Raw genomic sequence first — 19295 nt, forward strand, 5'->3', positions numbered from 1 at the left:
CTTATCTGCGAAAAGATCTAAACCTCCCAAGCACTTCCTAATTCATTTCACAAATATACATGGTCTCAATTCTAATCTCAACGATGTCCATTTCCACTTTCAGTCTGCCAAACCCCATGTACTTTTTCTGACAGAATCTCAGTTATCAGTGGATTCAACTACTGCTCATCTCAGATGCCCAAATTATTTGCTGTATGATTCCTTTCACCTCAAAGGTGGTACTTGTGCATATGTCTGTTCTGATATTCCCTGTCAGAGACTTGGCAATTTGGAATCTCCTCTCTTTGATATTCTCTGGCTTAAAATCTCTCTACCTCATTGTGTCAAATTCATCTGTTGTCTCTACTGTTCTCCCAACTCCATTAATCACTTGGAGCACTTTGACTTCCTCTCTTTGCAATTTGACTTTCTCCAGTCCAGCTTTCGTAACAGTGAGGTAATTTTCCTTGGTGATTTTAATGTTCACAACTCCAGCTGGCTTCCGTCTTCTAGTCACACCGACCCAGCTGGTCGAGATGCTGAGGCTTTTGCAATTACTAATGACCTAGCACAGATAGTTCATTTACCTACAAGAATACCGGACAATCCTAATCATACAGCCATTACGCTTTACTTTTTTCTCACAAACAACCCTTCTAAGTACACGGTCGAAGTGAGAGGTACTTTAGGCACTTCAGATGACAACTTGGTGATTGTCTCTTCTCCAATGGAACCTTTATCTCATGGCTATTCCCAACCTCGTGTTGTTTGGCATTACAAGAATGCAAAATGGGATGACCTGCAAGACTTCTTTTCCTTGGTCGGATTACTGTTTCAAATCTTCTGATGTCAACGTTTGCTCAGATCGTGTCAGTGAAATTATTCTTGCAGGAATGGAATCCTTTATCCCACACTCCACTTTAAAATCTCGTCCTTTATCTAAACCTTGGTTTTCCAATAAATGTGCTAAGGCTGTTCAAGAGAAGAATGTTGCATGTCGTAATTGGCTTGTTTCTAATTCTTCAGTTTCATTTTCTGCTACACCAAAGCTCACAACAATTGTAAAGCAGTTATTAATCAGTCCAAACTAGTTTGAACAGGCTAAGAGTAGAAAACTTACTTCTTGCCGTAATGGTAGCTGAGCATTCTGGTCTCTTGCCAAAGCTATTGGCTGCAACTTTTGTCCAGCTTGACTCCCACCTCTGTCCAAACCAGATGGTTCTGTTTTTACTTCAGCTAAGGATAAAGCTGACCAGCTAGCATCCCATTTTTCTTCCAGCTCATGTATTAATGATCTTGGTAAAACACCTCCCACCATTCCCAACACGCTCCATTCAATGCCTCCCGTGGTCATCTGTAAAAAGGATATCAGAAGGATTTCGGAGAATCTTGATGCTTAGAAAGCTTTAGGTCCTGATGGTATTTCTCCACTTGTTCTCAAAACCTGTGCTCCTGAACTTACTCCTATTCTTTGCTGCCTTTTTTCACTTCCTTATTCCAAAGGTGTTTTCCCTTCTGCTTGGAAATTTTCTCATATCCTTCCAGTTCCTAAAAATGGTGACAAATCCCTCCCATCCAATTATCGTCCCATTGCAATTACTTCTACTCTTTCTAAAGTAATGGAGAAATCAATTAACCGCCAACTCTTAAACTACCTAGAAACCTTCCGTCTGATCAATGATCGCCAGTATGGATTCCGTCAGTGTCGATCCACTGGTGATGTTCTGGCTTATGTTACCCGTTTATAGACTAATTCAATGGAAAGGTTCGGTGAAACACAAGTAGTTGCTCTTGACATCTCAAACGCTTTTGATCGTGTTTGGCCTAAAGGTCTTCTAAACAAGCTTCCATCTTATGGTTTGCCAACTGTTTTTAGTAATTGGTTATCCAGTTTTCTCTCTGATCGCTCACTGAGGGTGATGGTAGATGGCTATCTGTCTTCTAACTTCTCCACTAATGCCGGTGTCCCCCAAGGTTCAGTTCTTTCTACCACTCTTTTCCTTTAGTATATTAATGACCTTCTTCCATTGACTGGAAATCCTATCCATAGTTTTGCCGATGATAGCACATTGCATTCCACTTTCCATTTTAAGAAACCTTGTCCTGCTCAATTCAGCTTCAACTTCTCGAAAATCTGCTACCAATTCCTTTAATGCCGATCTTCAGGTAATTCTCCAGTGGGGCAAAGACAACTTAGTTGATTTCAACCCTTCTAAAACTCAGTCTTGTCTTATATCTCACAAAAAGGATTTTTCTGCTCCTACGCTTATCTTTAGTGACACTCCGATTTCTAGGCAAAATGATATATCTCTTTTGGGGATTACCCTGACTTGTAATCTCTCTTGGCACAAGCACATTAGCATTAGTAGAGGCATATGATGCAAGAAAGCAAGCTTATGCAGCATCAGCCAAAAAAAAAAAAAAAAAAAATATATAATAAATAAATAAATAACCACTTTCACTTCACCCCTCTGTTCGTTCGAAATACCTGTCCAGCTGAGCCTTAAACTTATTTAGGCTATCAACTTCCACGACAAGGGATGGAAGACTGTTCCAACAACCAACCACCCGCTTTCTAAAGGAAAATTTCCACATGTCTATCCTACATCTGTCTTTCCTCAATTTGAATTTATGCCCTCTCAGGTGATTATTCTGAGCAGGAGGGCAAATCCTATCAGCATTGAGCATGCTCAAACCATTCAAGGCTTTATACACCTCTATCAGATCACCTCGCTGGTGCCTAATCTCCAGACACTGTAATTTCCAAAACTTAAGCTTTCTTCGTAAGAGCACCCCTTTGTTCCATTCACTACTCTTTAGTGAATGGAACAAAGCTGCTGTACTCGTTCCAGCAGCTCTACATCCTTCTTGAAATGAGGCCTCCAGGCCTATATACTGTACTCTAGGTGTGGTCTGACCATTGCCTTATACAAGGGAATAATCACCTCCTTACCCCTGCTAAAAAATTCCTATATATCATTGACAATACACCATGAGCTACTCTCCGCCCATCTGCACTGCTCAGAGAACTTCATATCTGCCTGCACAACCACCCCCAGGTCCTTTTCATTCTCTACCACTGTCAGTGTAATACCACAGATTTGATACATTGCTCTGGGGTTGCTGTTTCCCATATGTAGTACTTTACATTTGTCAATGTTAAACTTCATTTGCAACCTCTCAGCCCATCTGCTCAACCTTTCGAGCTCCTGTTGCAGCAGCAACCTTTGTATTGTCTGCAAACTTGGACATTAAGCTTGATATACCATCATCAATATCATTTATAAATACAGAAAACAATAATGGACCCAATACTGAACCCTGAGGGACTCCACTAATAACATTAGTCCACGATGAACAGTGTCCATTGATTACCACTCTGTCTTCTCCCCCTCAACCACCCCTTTATCCATAGCAGCAATTTGCCTCCAATGCCACACTGCTCCAATTGGTTCAGCAGTCCTCCATGTGCAACAGTATCAAAAGCCTTTCTAAGATCCAAGTATATAATATCAAATTTATTCCCTGCATCCAGTTCTTTTGTGACTGCATCATAGTAATCAATCAAATTGGTCAGGCAAGACTTCCCCTTAACAAAACCATGCTGTGCCGAGCTATAACTGAAGTCTTGTCTAGATGATCCTGCAGTGCTTCTTTAACCAGTGCCTCCATTAATTTTCCCGGACAGAAGTTAAACTCACAGGTCTATACTTACTTGTGTCAGCCTTTGATCCTTCTTTGTGAATTGGGGTCACATTTGCACATCTCCAGTCCATGGGTACCTGCCCTGAGTCCTAGGAAGCTATCATAATTATGGCTAAGGGTTTGCTTACTTCCTTTTCTGCCTCCTTTAATATAACTGGATAGATCCCATCCACCCCAGGTGCCTTTGTTGTTTTTATCTTCAACAATTTCTCCTCCACTTTACTCTCAGAGATTACTAGCTTCTCTAGCTTACTGCCAGAGTTGAATATACCTCTGGCATTCCCCTCGCTGAATAACTTCTCATGTGTGAATGTCGATGCAAAATATTCATTTAGTTTGTTAGCTACCAGAGCAGGATCATCAACAGTTGACCCATCGATATCAAGTGGACCAATCTGATTCATTCCCTTCCTTCTAGAATTTACATAAGTAAAGAACTCTTTGCTGTTTTTCTTTCCATCCCTTGCCAAAGATATCTCGTAATCTGCCTTCGCCTGCCTAACCTCCTTTGTAACTTGGTTACAGATCAACTTGTATCTATCATAGGCTTCTGTGTCACATGTTAATTTGTATGTATCCCATGCATTTTTCTTTTCTGCCATATGTCTCATTAGTTCATCTGACATCCATTTAGGCCTAAACCTTGAACAGTATTTCTTAGTTGGTATGTAAAGCCTGGTAGCTTCCAAGATAAGTTCTTTGAATGCTTCCCATTTTGAATTTGCTGTTGGTAACATCATCAGTTGGTCCCACTGTATAGAATTTAAATACTGTCTCAGTCCATCGTAGTCACCTTTACGAAAGCAATAACCCTTCCCTTTACCCCTAATGGTAGTTACCTCTTTGAGTAAATCCCACTTCAGCACCCTGTGATCACTGCCTCCTAGTGGTTCATTTATCTGCAGATTCTTTCTGCATCAAGAATTACTACTGATAATCAAATCAAGAGTATTACTCCCTCTAGTTGCCTCCCGAACATGCTGATGTAGAAAACAATCATCCAATAAATCCACAAAAGCCTTGCTAGTGTGTGAGTGACTAGCCCCCAAATTCCAGTCAATATCTGGGAAATTAAAATCCCCCATTATAAGACTCTCTGATTTACTGGCCCACTCTATTTCCCTGTACAGTTTCTTATTATACTCATCTGAGTCATTAGGCCTATAGCACTCTCCTACTCTCAATTTTGATCTCCCAATGCTTATGTCACACCAAACTGACTCGAAACTGCACTGTCCAGCGATGTCGAATGGCTTCTCTTCCTTGGATTTTATGTGTTTCTTAACTAATAGCATAATCCCTCCTCCCTTCCTATCCTGTCTATCCTTTCTGTAGACGTTGTACTCTGCAAATTCAAGTTCTGCATTACTTATATCTGTGTGACATCACGTCTCTGATATCCCAACAATATCCGCTTTTGATGCTTTGAGCAATACCTCAAATTCATGAAATTTATTTACCAAACTCCTAGCATTGGTGTACACGCAAGTATACATGCACCTGTTCTTTTTCTTAGCTACCCTAACACAACCCATGTGTTTACTTGTACTCCAATGACTCCCAGCAGTCTCTGAAATATCCTGCATCTTATTTTCCCAGCTGCTGCTCATTCCAATAGAAGCAGTGCAAGAATCACTTTCACCTCTGCCAGTGGCTACTGTTAATCTATTAGTCCTTGTATCCCCCCAATCTAGCAGTTTTCCGACCCACCTAACACTGCCTCGATAGCATCAGCAAACATTCTTGCACCCTATCTATTTAAGTGTATCGCATCCGTCTAGAAGCAGTCTCTCCTGTTAACAAGTACAGACCAGGCTGAAAAAAATTCTACCCCTTGAGCCTTGCACAATTTTTCCAGGGCCGAATTGATCGACACGGCTCTCATCATATACTCCCTCCTATCGTGTCTGGGCAGAATTGCAGACACTTTCAAATTCAACCCTAATTCACGCGTTTTTTTCAACAGTGACCTGTACGTGTTAAGTAAATCCGCCGGTCTCCTACTCTTAATATCATTAGTGCATTACATTACAAATAACATTACAAATATTGCTTCCTCTGCATCTAAAAAACTTGGTTTACTCTTTCGCTCTCGGCGTTACTTTTCTTCCAAACAGCTGCTCAGTCTGTATAAATCGCAAATCCGCCCTGCCATGGGATATTGTTCCCACATCTGGGGTGGTGCTCCCCAAAACCTCTCTCAGGCTTCTTGATTCCATTCAGAAGAGGGCAGTTAGGTTAATTACATTTTGATCCCCCTTTATGAATTGGGGATTGCAATTCTTGAGAAGTATTGCTGTAGCTCACATCTGGTGAGTATGGGCTTGGAAAACCCAGGGTCCTGAGCTGGATATCATTTTTTCTTTCTTGCTTTCTTGGTGGTGCCCTTCTATTTCTGATTTTTCTCTCTCTCTCTCTCTCTCTCAGGATAACGCGGAAAATTTGGCTGGTGCAGCCTAAGCCTCAGGCTTCCTTGCACCATATGGCTGCTAATAATAATAATAATAGTATCATGGCAACTTGTTGTGAAGGTTGATTTCAGAACCCAGAATCCAAGGATGCTCTCATAATTATGGCTAATTGTTTGCGTACCTCCTTTGCTTTCTCCCTTAATTTAATTGGATAGATTCCATTCACCTCAAGTGCGTTTTTTATGTCCATCCTCAATAATTTATCTTCCACTTTCCTTTCTGTTATCATAAAGTCATTTAGCTCCTCGTTAGTTTGATAAACGTCTTGCATCCCCTTTCTTAAAGAATACCTCGTATGAATGTAGGTACAAAATACCTATTCACTTTGTTTAGAACATGAGCTTGGGTCATCAACAGTTAACCCATAGACATCAAGTGGCTCAATATGATTCAACCCCTTCCTTCTACTGTTAATATAAGCATAGAAGTCTGCTTTTTTTCTTTGCATTCTTTTCCAAAGACTTCTCATATTCTGCCCTAGCATGCTGAACCTCTTCTGTGACTTGATTTCATTCTGCTGTACTTTATATCTACCATAGGCTTCTGTATCACCTGATAATTTATGTGCATTCCATGCACTTTTCTTCTCTGTCACATGTCTCAGTAGTTCATTTGACATCCATTTAGGTCTAAGCCTTGAACGGTCATTAAGATAACAGGTCTGGCATGAAGAGCCTAGTAGCTTCTTTGATTACATCCCTGAATGCTTCCCATTTAGAAATTTGCTGTTGGTAACATCATTGGTTCCTCCAACTGCACACAATTTAAATATTGTCAGAGACCTCTGTAGTCATCCTTATGAAAGCAAAAGCCTTTCCCTTTACTGTTGACATTAGATATGGCTTTAATTATAAAGTCTCTGGCAGGGGCAAATACTGGACTGTGCCTGAGCTTGTAAGGATGGCCCCAGAGGTGGAGAGGGGGGAAAAAACCCAGAAATTTTTATTGGAAATAGTGTGGGGGGGGGTAATAGTTCAAGTGTCGGAGAAAAGGGGGTGAAGATAAAAAAGGTGGATGATAGGAAGACTTTCCACCTGGAAATGAGAAGTCAAAGGGACAGATGGACAGCCCTGTTGAGGGTGGCTCCATGGGGGGCTGTTAGGGAGCAGAAAAGGTTTGTGGTGGTTAAGGCCACCCGGTGAAAAGTTTGGAAAGGGAGGTGGGGACAGGAAATACGGATTCTGGGGGAACAAAGCCACATACAGTGCTTCTCTGTATGAAATCCCACACTGGCCAGGCCAGGTGAAGCCAGTGTCAGCAGTTGCCACATCATGCTTCAAAGGAGGGAAGAGGCATGGTGTCATCTTAGTGGGAGAGGTTTCCTGATAGATTCCCCCTACTCCAGTCTGATTTGTGGTGCCTTCCAGAACATCACCCAGACTCTACAGTACTCAGCCCCTTTATACACTTGCCTTACTTATATATACACAAGTGAACAGTTTTTTATTTTAATTTTGTATTTAGGGCATCTGGAGACAGCATATAGCCCTACTCGCTCACACATTTGCCTTCTTACATACATCATCATCATGCAGGGTCAGGATGAATGTAATGCCACATAAAAAAACGACTACCAATACAGTCACTTTTTTTCTTTATTTTTTTTAATACTAACCACAAACACTCAGTCACTGCAAAGTTTACACAGGTGACATAGCTTTTGTTCATATTTATACACATCACATCTTAACCTGCAAAAATGGCTAACATATTATTTTTTATTTATTTTATATTATTTTTTTTAAATATACTGTTTTAAATATACAGGTCATTATAAAGTCCTTGTGCAGTTTTAAATTTTGTTAATGTCCGTTCTATACATGATAAAATCAATCTGTAAAAAGGATAAGGGAAAGAATTTATTACAGTTTTACATGCATTTATTCTTGGGATTGTTAATTCTTATCATGTCCACTGTCATTACATATACAAAATGAGATATGATTCTGAAGTTCTACAAATATGTTTTGCAGTTGATTTTCAGTAATACCTTGAATCACATTAGTTATACTAGTCTGAAGATCATCTAAAGAGCAAGGTTTTGTTGAATAAACAATAACATGTCTTAACATGTCCCCATAGAAAAAAATCCAATGGGCTGAAATCTGATGAATGTGGTGGCCAAGAGATCAGTCTACCTCTGTTATAAAATTTTCATTCAGAAACACTGGGAGCAAAGTGACAAGGTGCACCATCTTGCTGAAGCATTGTATTACCTGTAAGTCCTAAACATGTTAGTTCAGGAATAAAGTAATTCTGCAGCATTTCTAAATAACTCTCACTATTAACAACCCGTCCTTGGCCTTCCAGACCGTGGTTTTATCATTGATGAAACCTGTTTCTTTAGCGTGTGTCTTTAAAAATAAAAGTACAGTAATAAAAAAATAATATTTTGTTAATAAACAATTTATGCGCTAGTCCATATGATTCTAAAAAAAAAAGGTTAGGTTACCCCATCCACTTTGGGAGGGGTTCAAGCTCCCATGGGATTCAAGTGGAAGTAACCTGACCTTTTTTCACCATTATGGAAAGCGTTCATTAGGGCAAGTTACCATTAGTGCTTCTGAGTGCTACTAAAATGATACTAACCCGATGTTATAGTGTGTTGTGTTCGTGCATCAATCAGCACATCATTTGCCACACCTACCTGTCAATCAATATATCGTTCTTGACTTTGCTACAGACCGATAACACCTACCGTCTGTGTACCGAGCAAGCAGTGCTAGAGTGCCGTATCGGGAAACTCATTTTCCGCTTAAGTTATCCGATGTTTCTTGTGTTGGCTTTCTTTACCTTCGCCCCAACATATTTTACAGATTGATTTTATCATGTATAGAAAGGAAGTTATGAAAATTTAAAACTGCACAAGGACTTTATAATGACCCTGTATATTCAGGGTACAGCATTTAATACTTATGGGACATTCACATGCATTTGCCATTTTCACATAGTTATCACACTCAGTACAGTACCCTGGAGGGGACAGCACATAATTTATATTTTTTTCAGGTTAAGTGGACTTCTTCTCCACACCTCAGCACAAGACAGACATGCTAATGTATATCGCTCACATATACACATGTATCCACATTTGTTCAACTATTTCCATACTTTAAACACACATTTACTCCATACATGCATACTATACATATTCACACAGATGCTCCTGCTCCCAAGAACATACACTTTATCACTCTTTTATACCTAATTGTGTTCACAGTCATGCATCCATTTTTATATATATTAATTATTATTACTTATATCAATCATTTTTAATTCACACAAAGTAAGTTATCATGAAAACTACAGTTAATAATGCATAATAAATAATTGCTCATTCATATAAATTTATTATATTACATACATTCACTCCATATATACCACACACAGAGACACTCATGATCCCAAGAACATACACTTTATCAAGTTATACCTAATATTACTCATGTACTAATTAATACGTATACTCATATACTAATAATTAACATGTGCATCCATTTGCACATGCATTAATTATTAATATATATGTCATTAATTCACATGAAATAATTGATGTGAGAATTAATGGAAGAATAAAATGAGAAAATTAAATGGATGAATGAAACTAATGAAAGAAAGAATTAATTCACATGAAATAATGAAATAAGATCGTATAAAAAATATATATATATATTTATGATCAAGTAGACATAAAAATCTGTTGTCCATGTGAATATTATACATATACAGACAAATTTTACTTTTTTACTGATTGGGAAACACATTGTAACAGGCCAGTCTCATTTGGGTTTGTCCATTTCAGTTTGAGTAGGTGAGGGTGTCACAGTTTTGGGTATTCATAGCATGGTTGCTTCTCCTAGTCCCAAAATTTTTTGAGCAGATTCAGAGAAGGCTATGTAATGTGTCTCATCAGAGATAAGTAATTGCTCAAGGTTTATAAGTCCAATCTTTGATAGAAGTCTACATCTGTGGTGATGGTAACTGGGGCAGTCATATAAGACAAGTACCCAATCCTCATCATTTCCACAGGTACATTTAGGATCCTGGCTGAGACTCAGTTGGCACAACTAAGTGTTTAGGGAACCATGCCCTGTTAGCAAGAATGTGGCATAAAGTCCCCAGACAAACTGGGGTTACCTGAGGCAGGAACCTCTTTGATATGCTTTTCTTTTCTTGTTTGCTGTTGTCAGCCTCAAGATCTATTGTAATCTCTAAGATGTTAGTTGGGATTTATTTCTGAAGTTGGGGCCTCTTTTAATTATTTCAAAGTCCAATGGGAGTGCCCCTACCAGGACCTGCAGAGCAGGTGTACTGACAATATAGCATGCCCTTATGATGGTTAGGAGTTGACACAGAAAACAAATTCAGATTGTTTTAGACTTTAATTCAAAATAATAAAAATAAGTGTAGAAATAGATGGGGAAATTGCTGTGTGATCAGTTATTTGTTGAATTTATGGGAGAGTAATCAAAGGTGAGACTATTCCTGAATACGTTTTTGATTACAGATAGATTGGTAACAGGGTGGTAAATTCAATTTTTAAATAATACATATTTATAAGTTGTCTTTTATATATGTTTATGATTATCCATATTTTCTAAAAAAATAAAATCTTTTATTACTTTGAACAGCCTTGAATATCATGAAGTTAGCCACACACTTTGCCCATTGCAGAACTATTTTGGCAGTAGCAAACCAATTCCACCAGGAAGGCAAAATGTTTCTATAGCTATAACAACAGGTTCTCCAAAAAATGTGACATTCACACTTCAGGCAATTCAAATTAATCATTTTGTGTTAAGGTAATGTGAATTTTATTGCAATTATATAAGCATATTGTATGTTCTTTTAACTTATGATTTATATTATATTTATGTATTAGAAGGATGTTATTTTTTTATTAAGACAATAGTGAGACCACACTTCAAGTGTGGTCTCACTATTGTCTTAATAAAAAAATAACAAGTGTAGTCCCACCGTTTTGTATTCAAGTCTGAAAGTTCCATCTGAAAAAATATTATTTCTAGAGTGGTTCCAAAGAAGGGTGACCAGATTGACACGGGGCACTAAATATAGTCCATATGAAGAATAGTTTAGCAGGTGAGGTCTGCAAAATTTGGTAACTAGATATTTGGGTCGGGGGGGGTGGTAATCTGTTTGAAGAGTATCAGGTCCTGAAGGGAATTTTAGAATTTTAAAATCAGTGAAGTATCTTCTCTTGGTATGTAATACAAGAAGCAGGGGAAGGCCTGATTTACCAAGGTACAGTGGCTGCAGGGACCTCAGGTAACCATATTTTAGTGCTTCTAAAAAGTAATGATGGTCATAACTGAGAAGTCAAAATTGATTATTTTGATTATAGCAAATCATTCAATTATTTTGATTATAAATGTCAAAGCTCTTTATAGATACCCTCTTTTTAATGTCCCAACATGTTATAATGAACATGTGGGAAATCCTGGCCAATTTCTTTTGAATCTAATGCTATTTTACATTTGTTATAATAACCTTGAAAGATGAATGAAGTCTCAGTAATATCCAATAAATTTTCACACTATCACTTTTTTTTTTTTTTACATTTTTAACAGGTTTATAATTACTCATGTTGCCATTTTAATCCCCTTTATGAATTGGGGATATATTTGCACTTCTCCCCCCCCCCCCCCCCCCGATAGGGACCTCCCCGAATCCAAGGATACTCTCATAATTATGGCTAAGGGTTTGCATACCTGCTTTGCTGCCTTCCATAATATAATTAGATAGATTTCGTTCACCCCAGGTGCTTTTTTTTTTTATGTCCATCATCAATAACTTCTCCTCCACTTACCTTTCAGTTATCACAACATCATTTTTGTTCCTCTTAGACTTTGATAAACTTCTGACATCCCTTTCCCTAAAGAATTCTTCATGTGTGAATATAGATGCAAAATACCTATTCAATTTGTCCTCAACCTGAACAGGGTCATCAACAGTTAACCCATAGATATCAAGTGGCCCAATGTGATTCAAATACTTCCATCTAATGTTACTATAAGCATAGAAGTCTTTGCTGTTTTTCCAGACTTTTCATAGTCTGCCTTAGCCTGCCTAACCTCCTTTGTGACTTGATTACATTACAATTTATATCTACCCTAGGCTGTTGTATAACCTGATAATTTATATACATCCTGTGCAATTATCTTCTCTGCAATGTGTACCAATGGTTCATCTGATATCCATTTCGGTCTAAGCCGTGAACAGCATTTCTTCATTAGTATGACAAGCCTAGTAGCTTTTATGATTATTTCCTTGAATGTTTCCAATTTAGAATTTGCTAATGATAGCATTATCATTGTTCCACTGCATATAATTTAAAATCTGTCTGAGACCTCTGTTGTCACCCTTATAAAAGCAAAAGCTTTTCCCTTGATGGTAGTTATGTCTTTAATTAAATTCCACATTAGTACACTCTGATTGCAGGTAAAAGATCCACTGGGTGGATCTTCTACCTGCAGATTCTTAATGTATGACGAATCACTGCTGATCGGATCAGATCAAGAGTATTACTTCCTCTCATTGCCTTTCTAACATGCTTCTGTACAAGAAATCCACAAAAGTCTTGCTAGTGTGTGAGTGACAATTCCAGTCAACATCTGGAAAGTTAAAATCCCACATTATGAGACATTCTGATTTGCTGGCCCACTCTTTCCCTGTATAGCTGTTTGGTATACTCATCACAGTCATTAGGCGTATAACATACTCCTCTCTCAATTTAGTTTTTCCAATGCTTACACTGAAATGACAGAATTCATGGGATTCCTGGGCAACGGCAAGCTGTCACTCCCCTCTAGCTAGTGGACGAACCCATCGCTTGGCAGGTATACAGGTACACTGCACTCACATAGACGATAATTCATTGTCAGTATGGATAAACATTGTGAGTTAACTGACTTTGAAATTGGGTGCCCAACGCATTAGTCACTATCGTGGAGGTGGTACAGAAATTGCACTTCCCATTCAATAGTATCAAGAGTGTTTTGGGAATACACCATTTCCTGAATAACATCTCACGTGGACAGCGTTGTGGGTGGAGAAAAGTTTTTATTTATTATTTTTTTTAATTTATTTATTTTTTATTTTTATTTTTTTATTTTATTTTTTTAATTTTTTTTTTTATGAAAACCCCAAACACGAAAGGTATCAAAACCTATAGTACTTAGTACCGTGCATGGGTTGAAGGAGAAGTATGGGGGGAGGGGGGATGCCGGAAACTTTGCTCTAGAGACTAAACATGGGTTTCACCACTTCAAGCCTCCAATAAGCAAAGTGGTGGTATTTGATGAAAGTCATCTACCACGGCCGTTGATGCCTGTCTTGCATTGTTTTAGCCAACCGGAGAATGACATTTCACAAATCACCACAGACTTCAACGAGGAAGATGCCAGAAACATCTCCACCAAGACCATTGGCTGCAATAAGTTATGGGAATGCCAACCCACCAGAGTACCATTGCTAACACCACGACATAGGACTCTACACCTTAGCTGGGTGAAAGGGCCTTGGACCTTGAATAATTGGAGATGGGTCTCCTGGTCCAATGAGTCCCGTTTCCAGTTATTTCGAGTGGACTGCGTATCTGGAAGAAACCGCATGAAGCTATGCACCCATTATGTTAACGAGGAACTGTTCAGGCAGGTGAATGGTCGGTAATGGTCTGGGGTGTGTTCAACAGGCACACGTTGGGAACTCTGGTACGTCTATATGCATTTCTGTGTATCAGCATCTCTGTATATCTCCGAATGGAAAGGTCCATTCAGACTCAATTCCTCGTCGTGTGACTGCCCTTACCTGGGCAAAAGGTGAGCTTCCTGTTACTAGGTTTTCCCATGATTTCTGTCCACTCGGTGTATATCACACCAAACTGACTCAACATTGGACTCATAAACCAAATCAACTGGATACACTGCCTTAGATTTAATATTCTTAATTAAAAGCACATATCCTGTCCTGTCTGTCGTTCCTGTATACATTGTACTTCCCATATTCAAATTCAGTATTACTTATTCTGAGTGACACTACATCTCTGCTATTCCTATGATGTCTGCATTCGACGACTTAATCAGTTCTTTAAATTCATCAAATTTATTTATAATGCTCCTAGCATTTATGTACATGCACATGTTCTTATTCTTAGTTACCCTAACACAGCCTGTGTATTCATTTGTTCGATGGTGACCCACTGCAGGGCCAAGGTTTCTGAAATCTCAGACACCTTGCTTTCCAGGCTGCTGCTTGTATCAATACTAGCAATGCAAGAATCACTTTCACCTCTGCCTGCAGCTCTTGTTAAGCTTTTAGTCTGTGTATTTTTTAGTTTTAGTCTACCCCACAAGTTAGCAGTTTTCTAATCCACCTATCATTGTCTCGATAGCATCAGCAAATATTCTTGCACCTGAAGTTTATCCCATTCCTGTAAAAAAAAAATTCTCTCCTGTTAACAAGTACAGACCATGCCGAGAAAAATTCTACCCCATGAGCCTTGCACATTCTTTCCAGGGCCGAATTGATCGACTAGGCTCTCAATATATACTCCCTCCTAGCATGTATGGGCAGAATTGCAGACACTTTCAAATTCATTCCTAACTTGCGACTTTTTGCCAACATTACCCTGTCTTTTTAAGTACGTCCTGAGATCTCTTACTTTTAATATTATTGGTGCCAATTGTTTGTGTGCTGATGGATGGTTCCTGAAATTTAAGACTTGTTCTGGGTTATCTTTCAAAGAAAGTGTGCAGCAAAAGTGGCACTATTGACACCGGTTAGAAGAAATGGAACAAGAGTTGTTTTCAAAATGTTTTGCTGATATATGTCCAGAACAGCATCTTTAATGCTGACAAAATTGAATACTTCTAGATAAAAAGCTTACATTTAAAGACAAGAAATGTAGTGGCAGAAAAGAGACAAAACAATGGATTACCATTTTCCTAGCAGAAAACATTTTTGGCATAGAGAATTTCCTTTCATAATCATTGGGAAAGTCCAGAAGCATGATGCTTGAAAGGTTTGAAGACATTGCCAACTATGTATCAACCAAACCAAAATGCTTGGATGTCATTAAAAATCACTGAAGAAAGAATTGTAGACTTAGATTGCAAGATGAGCAGAATAGAAAAATTTTGTTGTTGCACCACTCACTGCCAAGTGAATGGCCTACATGCAGTCATGTATGAAGATCATTCACGAGGTGCATTCAAGTTATAAGGTCTCCAAATTTATTTCTAATAAAATACACAAGGTACACAGGTGATACTTGCTTCAGTTTTCAACATAGTCTACTAAAAATACTACTGACAGAGTAATAAGATATTTTACTACTGTACTCATCTTGATATTCAGATTGCTGTTGACTTCTTTATAAAAGTTACTTTGTCATGTCTGTTTATTTGCTCTTCTTAGGCAATCGCAGACTCTTTTATCAGAGTTTAATTTCATTTAGAAATTTTGTTTTTCGAAGGAACAAGTACTTTGTTGTGTAGGATTCCGGAATTACCAGAAGAGTCTCCTGAACATAATCCATTGCTTAGATTGACTCAGTTCCCTCAGTTTTCAGAACTGAACAATAAAAATTGCATAAATGCCATTGGAAAACTTGTGATTGATTATGAGGTTGGAATTTCAGAACAGGAAGAAGCCCTAAAATGTAAGAACCATGAAAAATCTTTTTCTTCAGTTGTTGATCCCTTGGAAAAGCTTTCAGTGCAACTTGATTATGCTTGGAGTACATTAAGAAATCTGTTTGTTGTTAAGCATTCTAAAAGCATTGCTCATATTTATGAAACACTTTATCCTCGTATGTTACAGGCAAGAGTCAAAAGATTTCAGAGTTCACCTATTTATCATGCATTTAAAGAGCTTAAAGCAAAAAAGGCAACATATTCAGAAGCAATGCAGCGTTTAATAGATAAACAGTTACTAGAAGCCAAGTTAAATGGAATTGAACTGACTGGCTATAAATTGGATCATCTGCATACAACATGGAGAAATATCACACAACATAAAAAATTATATAAGTCAAAAATGGAGCACTCAGTAGGAGCATTTTATCATCAGATTATGAATCCTGAAGTTATAAGAAAATTTCCTGATGAAATAATTAGACTGATGGCTAAAGATCCTACTAATCCTTCTGCTGGGCCATGGACTGTTACTTTGAATCCTTATATTTATTACCCATTTTTGGAATACTGTGATGACAGTTTATTACGATGGAATATTTGGTTTGCTTCTGTTACCAGAGCATCTGCACTTGATGGAGACTTCAATAACAGCATTGAAATTGAAGAACTACGATTCAACAGGCATGACCAGGCCAAACTTCTAGGATATGAAAATTTTGCAGAAATGTCAATGGAAACAAAAATGGCTGGGAATTTAGGAAATGTACACGCAATGATAGCAACACTGTCAATTGCTAGTAAACAAGCAGCAAAAAAGGAATTATCCATTCTTCAGGAATTTGCAAATCAATTTGGATTTAGTTCAAATTTGGAATTATGGGATATACCATATTGGGCACAAAGACAAAGAAACTGTTTATACAGTGTAGATGAATATGTATGTAGGCAGTATTTTCCTCTTCCAACAGTGTTAGAAGGACTTTTTAATTTGTGCAATAAACTCTTTGGCATATCATTCAAGGACGCAACTGGTGAAACAGATGTCTGGGATGAAGATGTTAAATTTTATAAGATTTATGATGAAAAAGATAACTGTGTGGCATATTTTTATCTTGATCCCTACTGTAAACCTGATGAGAAACTGTATGGTGCATGGATGAATTCCTGTAGAACTAAAAGCAATATTCTGAATATTGATCCAGTAGCATACTTAATATTTAACTTTCCAAGGCCTGTTATAGGAAGACCATCACTTCTTTCTTTCAAAGATGTGACTGTGCTGTTTGAAAAGTTTGGACATCTGTTGGAGCACTGCCTGTCTGTTGTTCCTTATAGTGAAATAGCTGGATTAAATAATGTTGAGTGGGATGCTGTAGAAATTTGTTCCAAATTTATGGTTCACTGGCTATATCATTATGAGACTGCTTCTTCACTTAGCAGCCATGTAGATACAAAACAACCACTCCCGATAGACATACATAAGAATTTATGTAATATCCGTTGTCACATGTCAGGATTCCATTTAACTAAAGAATTGTATTATAGTGCCGTTGACTTGGAATTGCTTACAAAAAGAGATTTCTGGCTAGATGTAATGAAAAACATTTGGGCAGAATACATGCCCTTTCAGTTGGATAAAAGAGATTCTCATCTGTGTAATTTTCCACTCATCTTTTGTGATGATTATTCAGCTTCTTACTACTCTTTCCAGTGGGGTGAGATGGTAGCAGCAGATGTATTCAAGGCATTCATAGAAGCAGGAATAAATAATGAGGATAAAGTGAAAGTGGTTGGCAAGAGGTTCCTTCATACATTTTTGAATTTAGGTGGTGGGTGTCATTCTTCTGAAGCATTCAGGAGATTCAGGGGTCGAGATCCCACACCTGATGCTCTGCTAGAGATATATAATCTTAAACTGTGACCTGTCAGAAATTCAGGGGTCGAGATCCCACACCTGATGCTCTGCTAGAGGTATATAATCTTAAACTGTGACCTGTCAGTAAACCAGCATGGAGTAACAGATATGAATGGAATGATGTAAGCACATTGTGAATAAAAGCTGCACACATTTTTCAAAAAAATTCTACCAGGCTGTTGAAGGCCAGAGGAAAGCTTTCATTGGAGGTATGTCCAGCCCTGGTAAATGCAGAAGCAGCTGCTTGTCAGCTAGGAGATCTTCTCCCACAAAGAGCATTCTTCATCATTGGGAACAACCAAAAAGTCACTAGGTGCAAGGTGAGATGAGTATGGGATGTGGGATAGCTTCAAATTTGTTTTCTTCAAAAAAATTTTGCACATTTCCAGAATGATGGGGTGAAGCGTTGTCCTGATGGAAACAAATGCGATTCAGTCTTTGTGGATGTTTTTTCTGAAGTGTTGGAGGAACTTTTTCTTCAGAACATATGAGTTTACTGTTACTGTTAGTGCCTTTGGGTACACAATGTGTAATGATTATTCTATCAATATCACAGAAGACAGTAAAAATTATTTTCTCTGCACTTGCAGCAACACGGAACTTTTTTTGGGTAGTGGTGAATCAGTGTGCTTCCTTCAGGCAGACTGACATTTCGTTTTTGGTTTGAAGAGTGGAACCCATGTCTCATGTCATGACGATCAAGGAAAAGATCCATTCACTGCACAACTTTGAGTGAGCATTGCTTCACACAAATTGGCACGATTGTCATTTTGTTCTTGACAAAGCTGCCAGGAACAAAATGGAACCTACTGAGCTGACACTTTGCACATTCTGAGATATTCATAGAGTATAGTATAGTATAGTATGCATAGATCTAAGGAGTCTGCTGACGAGGCTACTAGTGACGGTCGTGTTCCAAGCCGCTAAGTGGATTTTTCTTATTTATTGATTTGAAATTATTGTTTTTCTAAAACTTTTGATTTAAATTTAGTAGTATAACATTATTTTGTGATTTTTTGATTAATTTGGTGTATTTATTCTTTACTCGGCCTTGTAAAAGTATCGGTAAGGGTTTCCACGTGTTCGTAACTACCGCTACCATTAGTAACTTTCCCGCCATTGTGATACCGTACTAGATATACCGTAGGTTATATACCGTACTAGATAGCGTTAGTTGAACTTCGTTAGCAGTTAAATTGTACGTTTAAATAAATACATATAACGACTTAGATTACAAACGTAATATAATTAATAACATAACATAATTAATTAATAAATTAATAGAATCATGACTCAGACCAGAGCAGCAAAGCAAAAGGCTCAAGCTAATGGAAGTGCTGTGGCTCAGAGCAGAACTGAGGGGGGCAGTTGTCCTCTGACTCACAGCCTTATAAAATGCACTGTTTGCTTGATGTTTGCAGAGCAATCGGGTACGGGACATGATACTGCCAAGGGGAATGTCTTTGTGTGTGCGCGATGCAAGGAGTGTATCAATATCAGGCAGCAACTCGGCGTTCTTATGGGCCTATATGAGAGCTTGAAGGACAGGGTGGATGCCCTCGAAGAAAC

General features: G+C 38.2%; 2 protein-coding genes across 2 annotated transcripts in view; both read left to right on the forward strand.

Moving 5' to 3' along the window:
• The window catches only part of LOC150084533 (SID1 transmembrane family member 1-like), a 254140-nt gene that overhangs the window by 18765 nt on the left and 216080 nt on the right, over window positions 1-19295 (forward strand). Inside the window, exon 3 of the mRNA XM_090376277.1 lies at window positions 10787-10957. Within this exon, the coding sequence (XP_090232403.1) occupies window positions 10787-10957 (171 nt within the window). The remainder of the gene's footprint in view (window positions 1-10786; window positions 10958-19295) is intronic.
• LOC150084534 (uncharacterized) lies at window positions 11237-17843 on the forward strand. Its single transcript, XM_090375281.1, has 3 exons — window positions 11237-11255; window positions 15649-17694; window positions 17766-17843. Exons 1-3 carry the CDS (start codon window positions 11237-11239, stop codon window positions 17801-17803), a joined length of 2103 nt encoding a protein of 700 aa, XP_090231407.1. The 3' UTR covers window positions 17804-17843.

Source organism: Mastigoproctus giganteus, chromosome 6 (genome assembly GCF_048544385.1).
Source record: "Mastigoproctus giganteus isolate SK-2022 chromosome 6, ASM4854438v1, whole genome shotgun sequence".
Taxonomy (NCBI): Eukaryota; Metazoa; Arthropoda; class Arachnida; order Uropygi; family Thelyphonidae; genus Mastigoproctus; species Mastigoproctus giganteus.

Bases quoted from the DNA above. Each gene is read 5' to 3' on its own strand.
- LOC150084534 (XM_090375281.1), top strand. The intron at 17,695-17,765 runs CTGATGCTCTGC...GAGATCCCACAC, and splicing joins CAGGGGTCGAGATCCCACAC to CTGATGCTCTGCTAGAGGTA.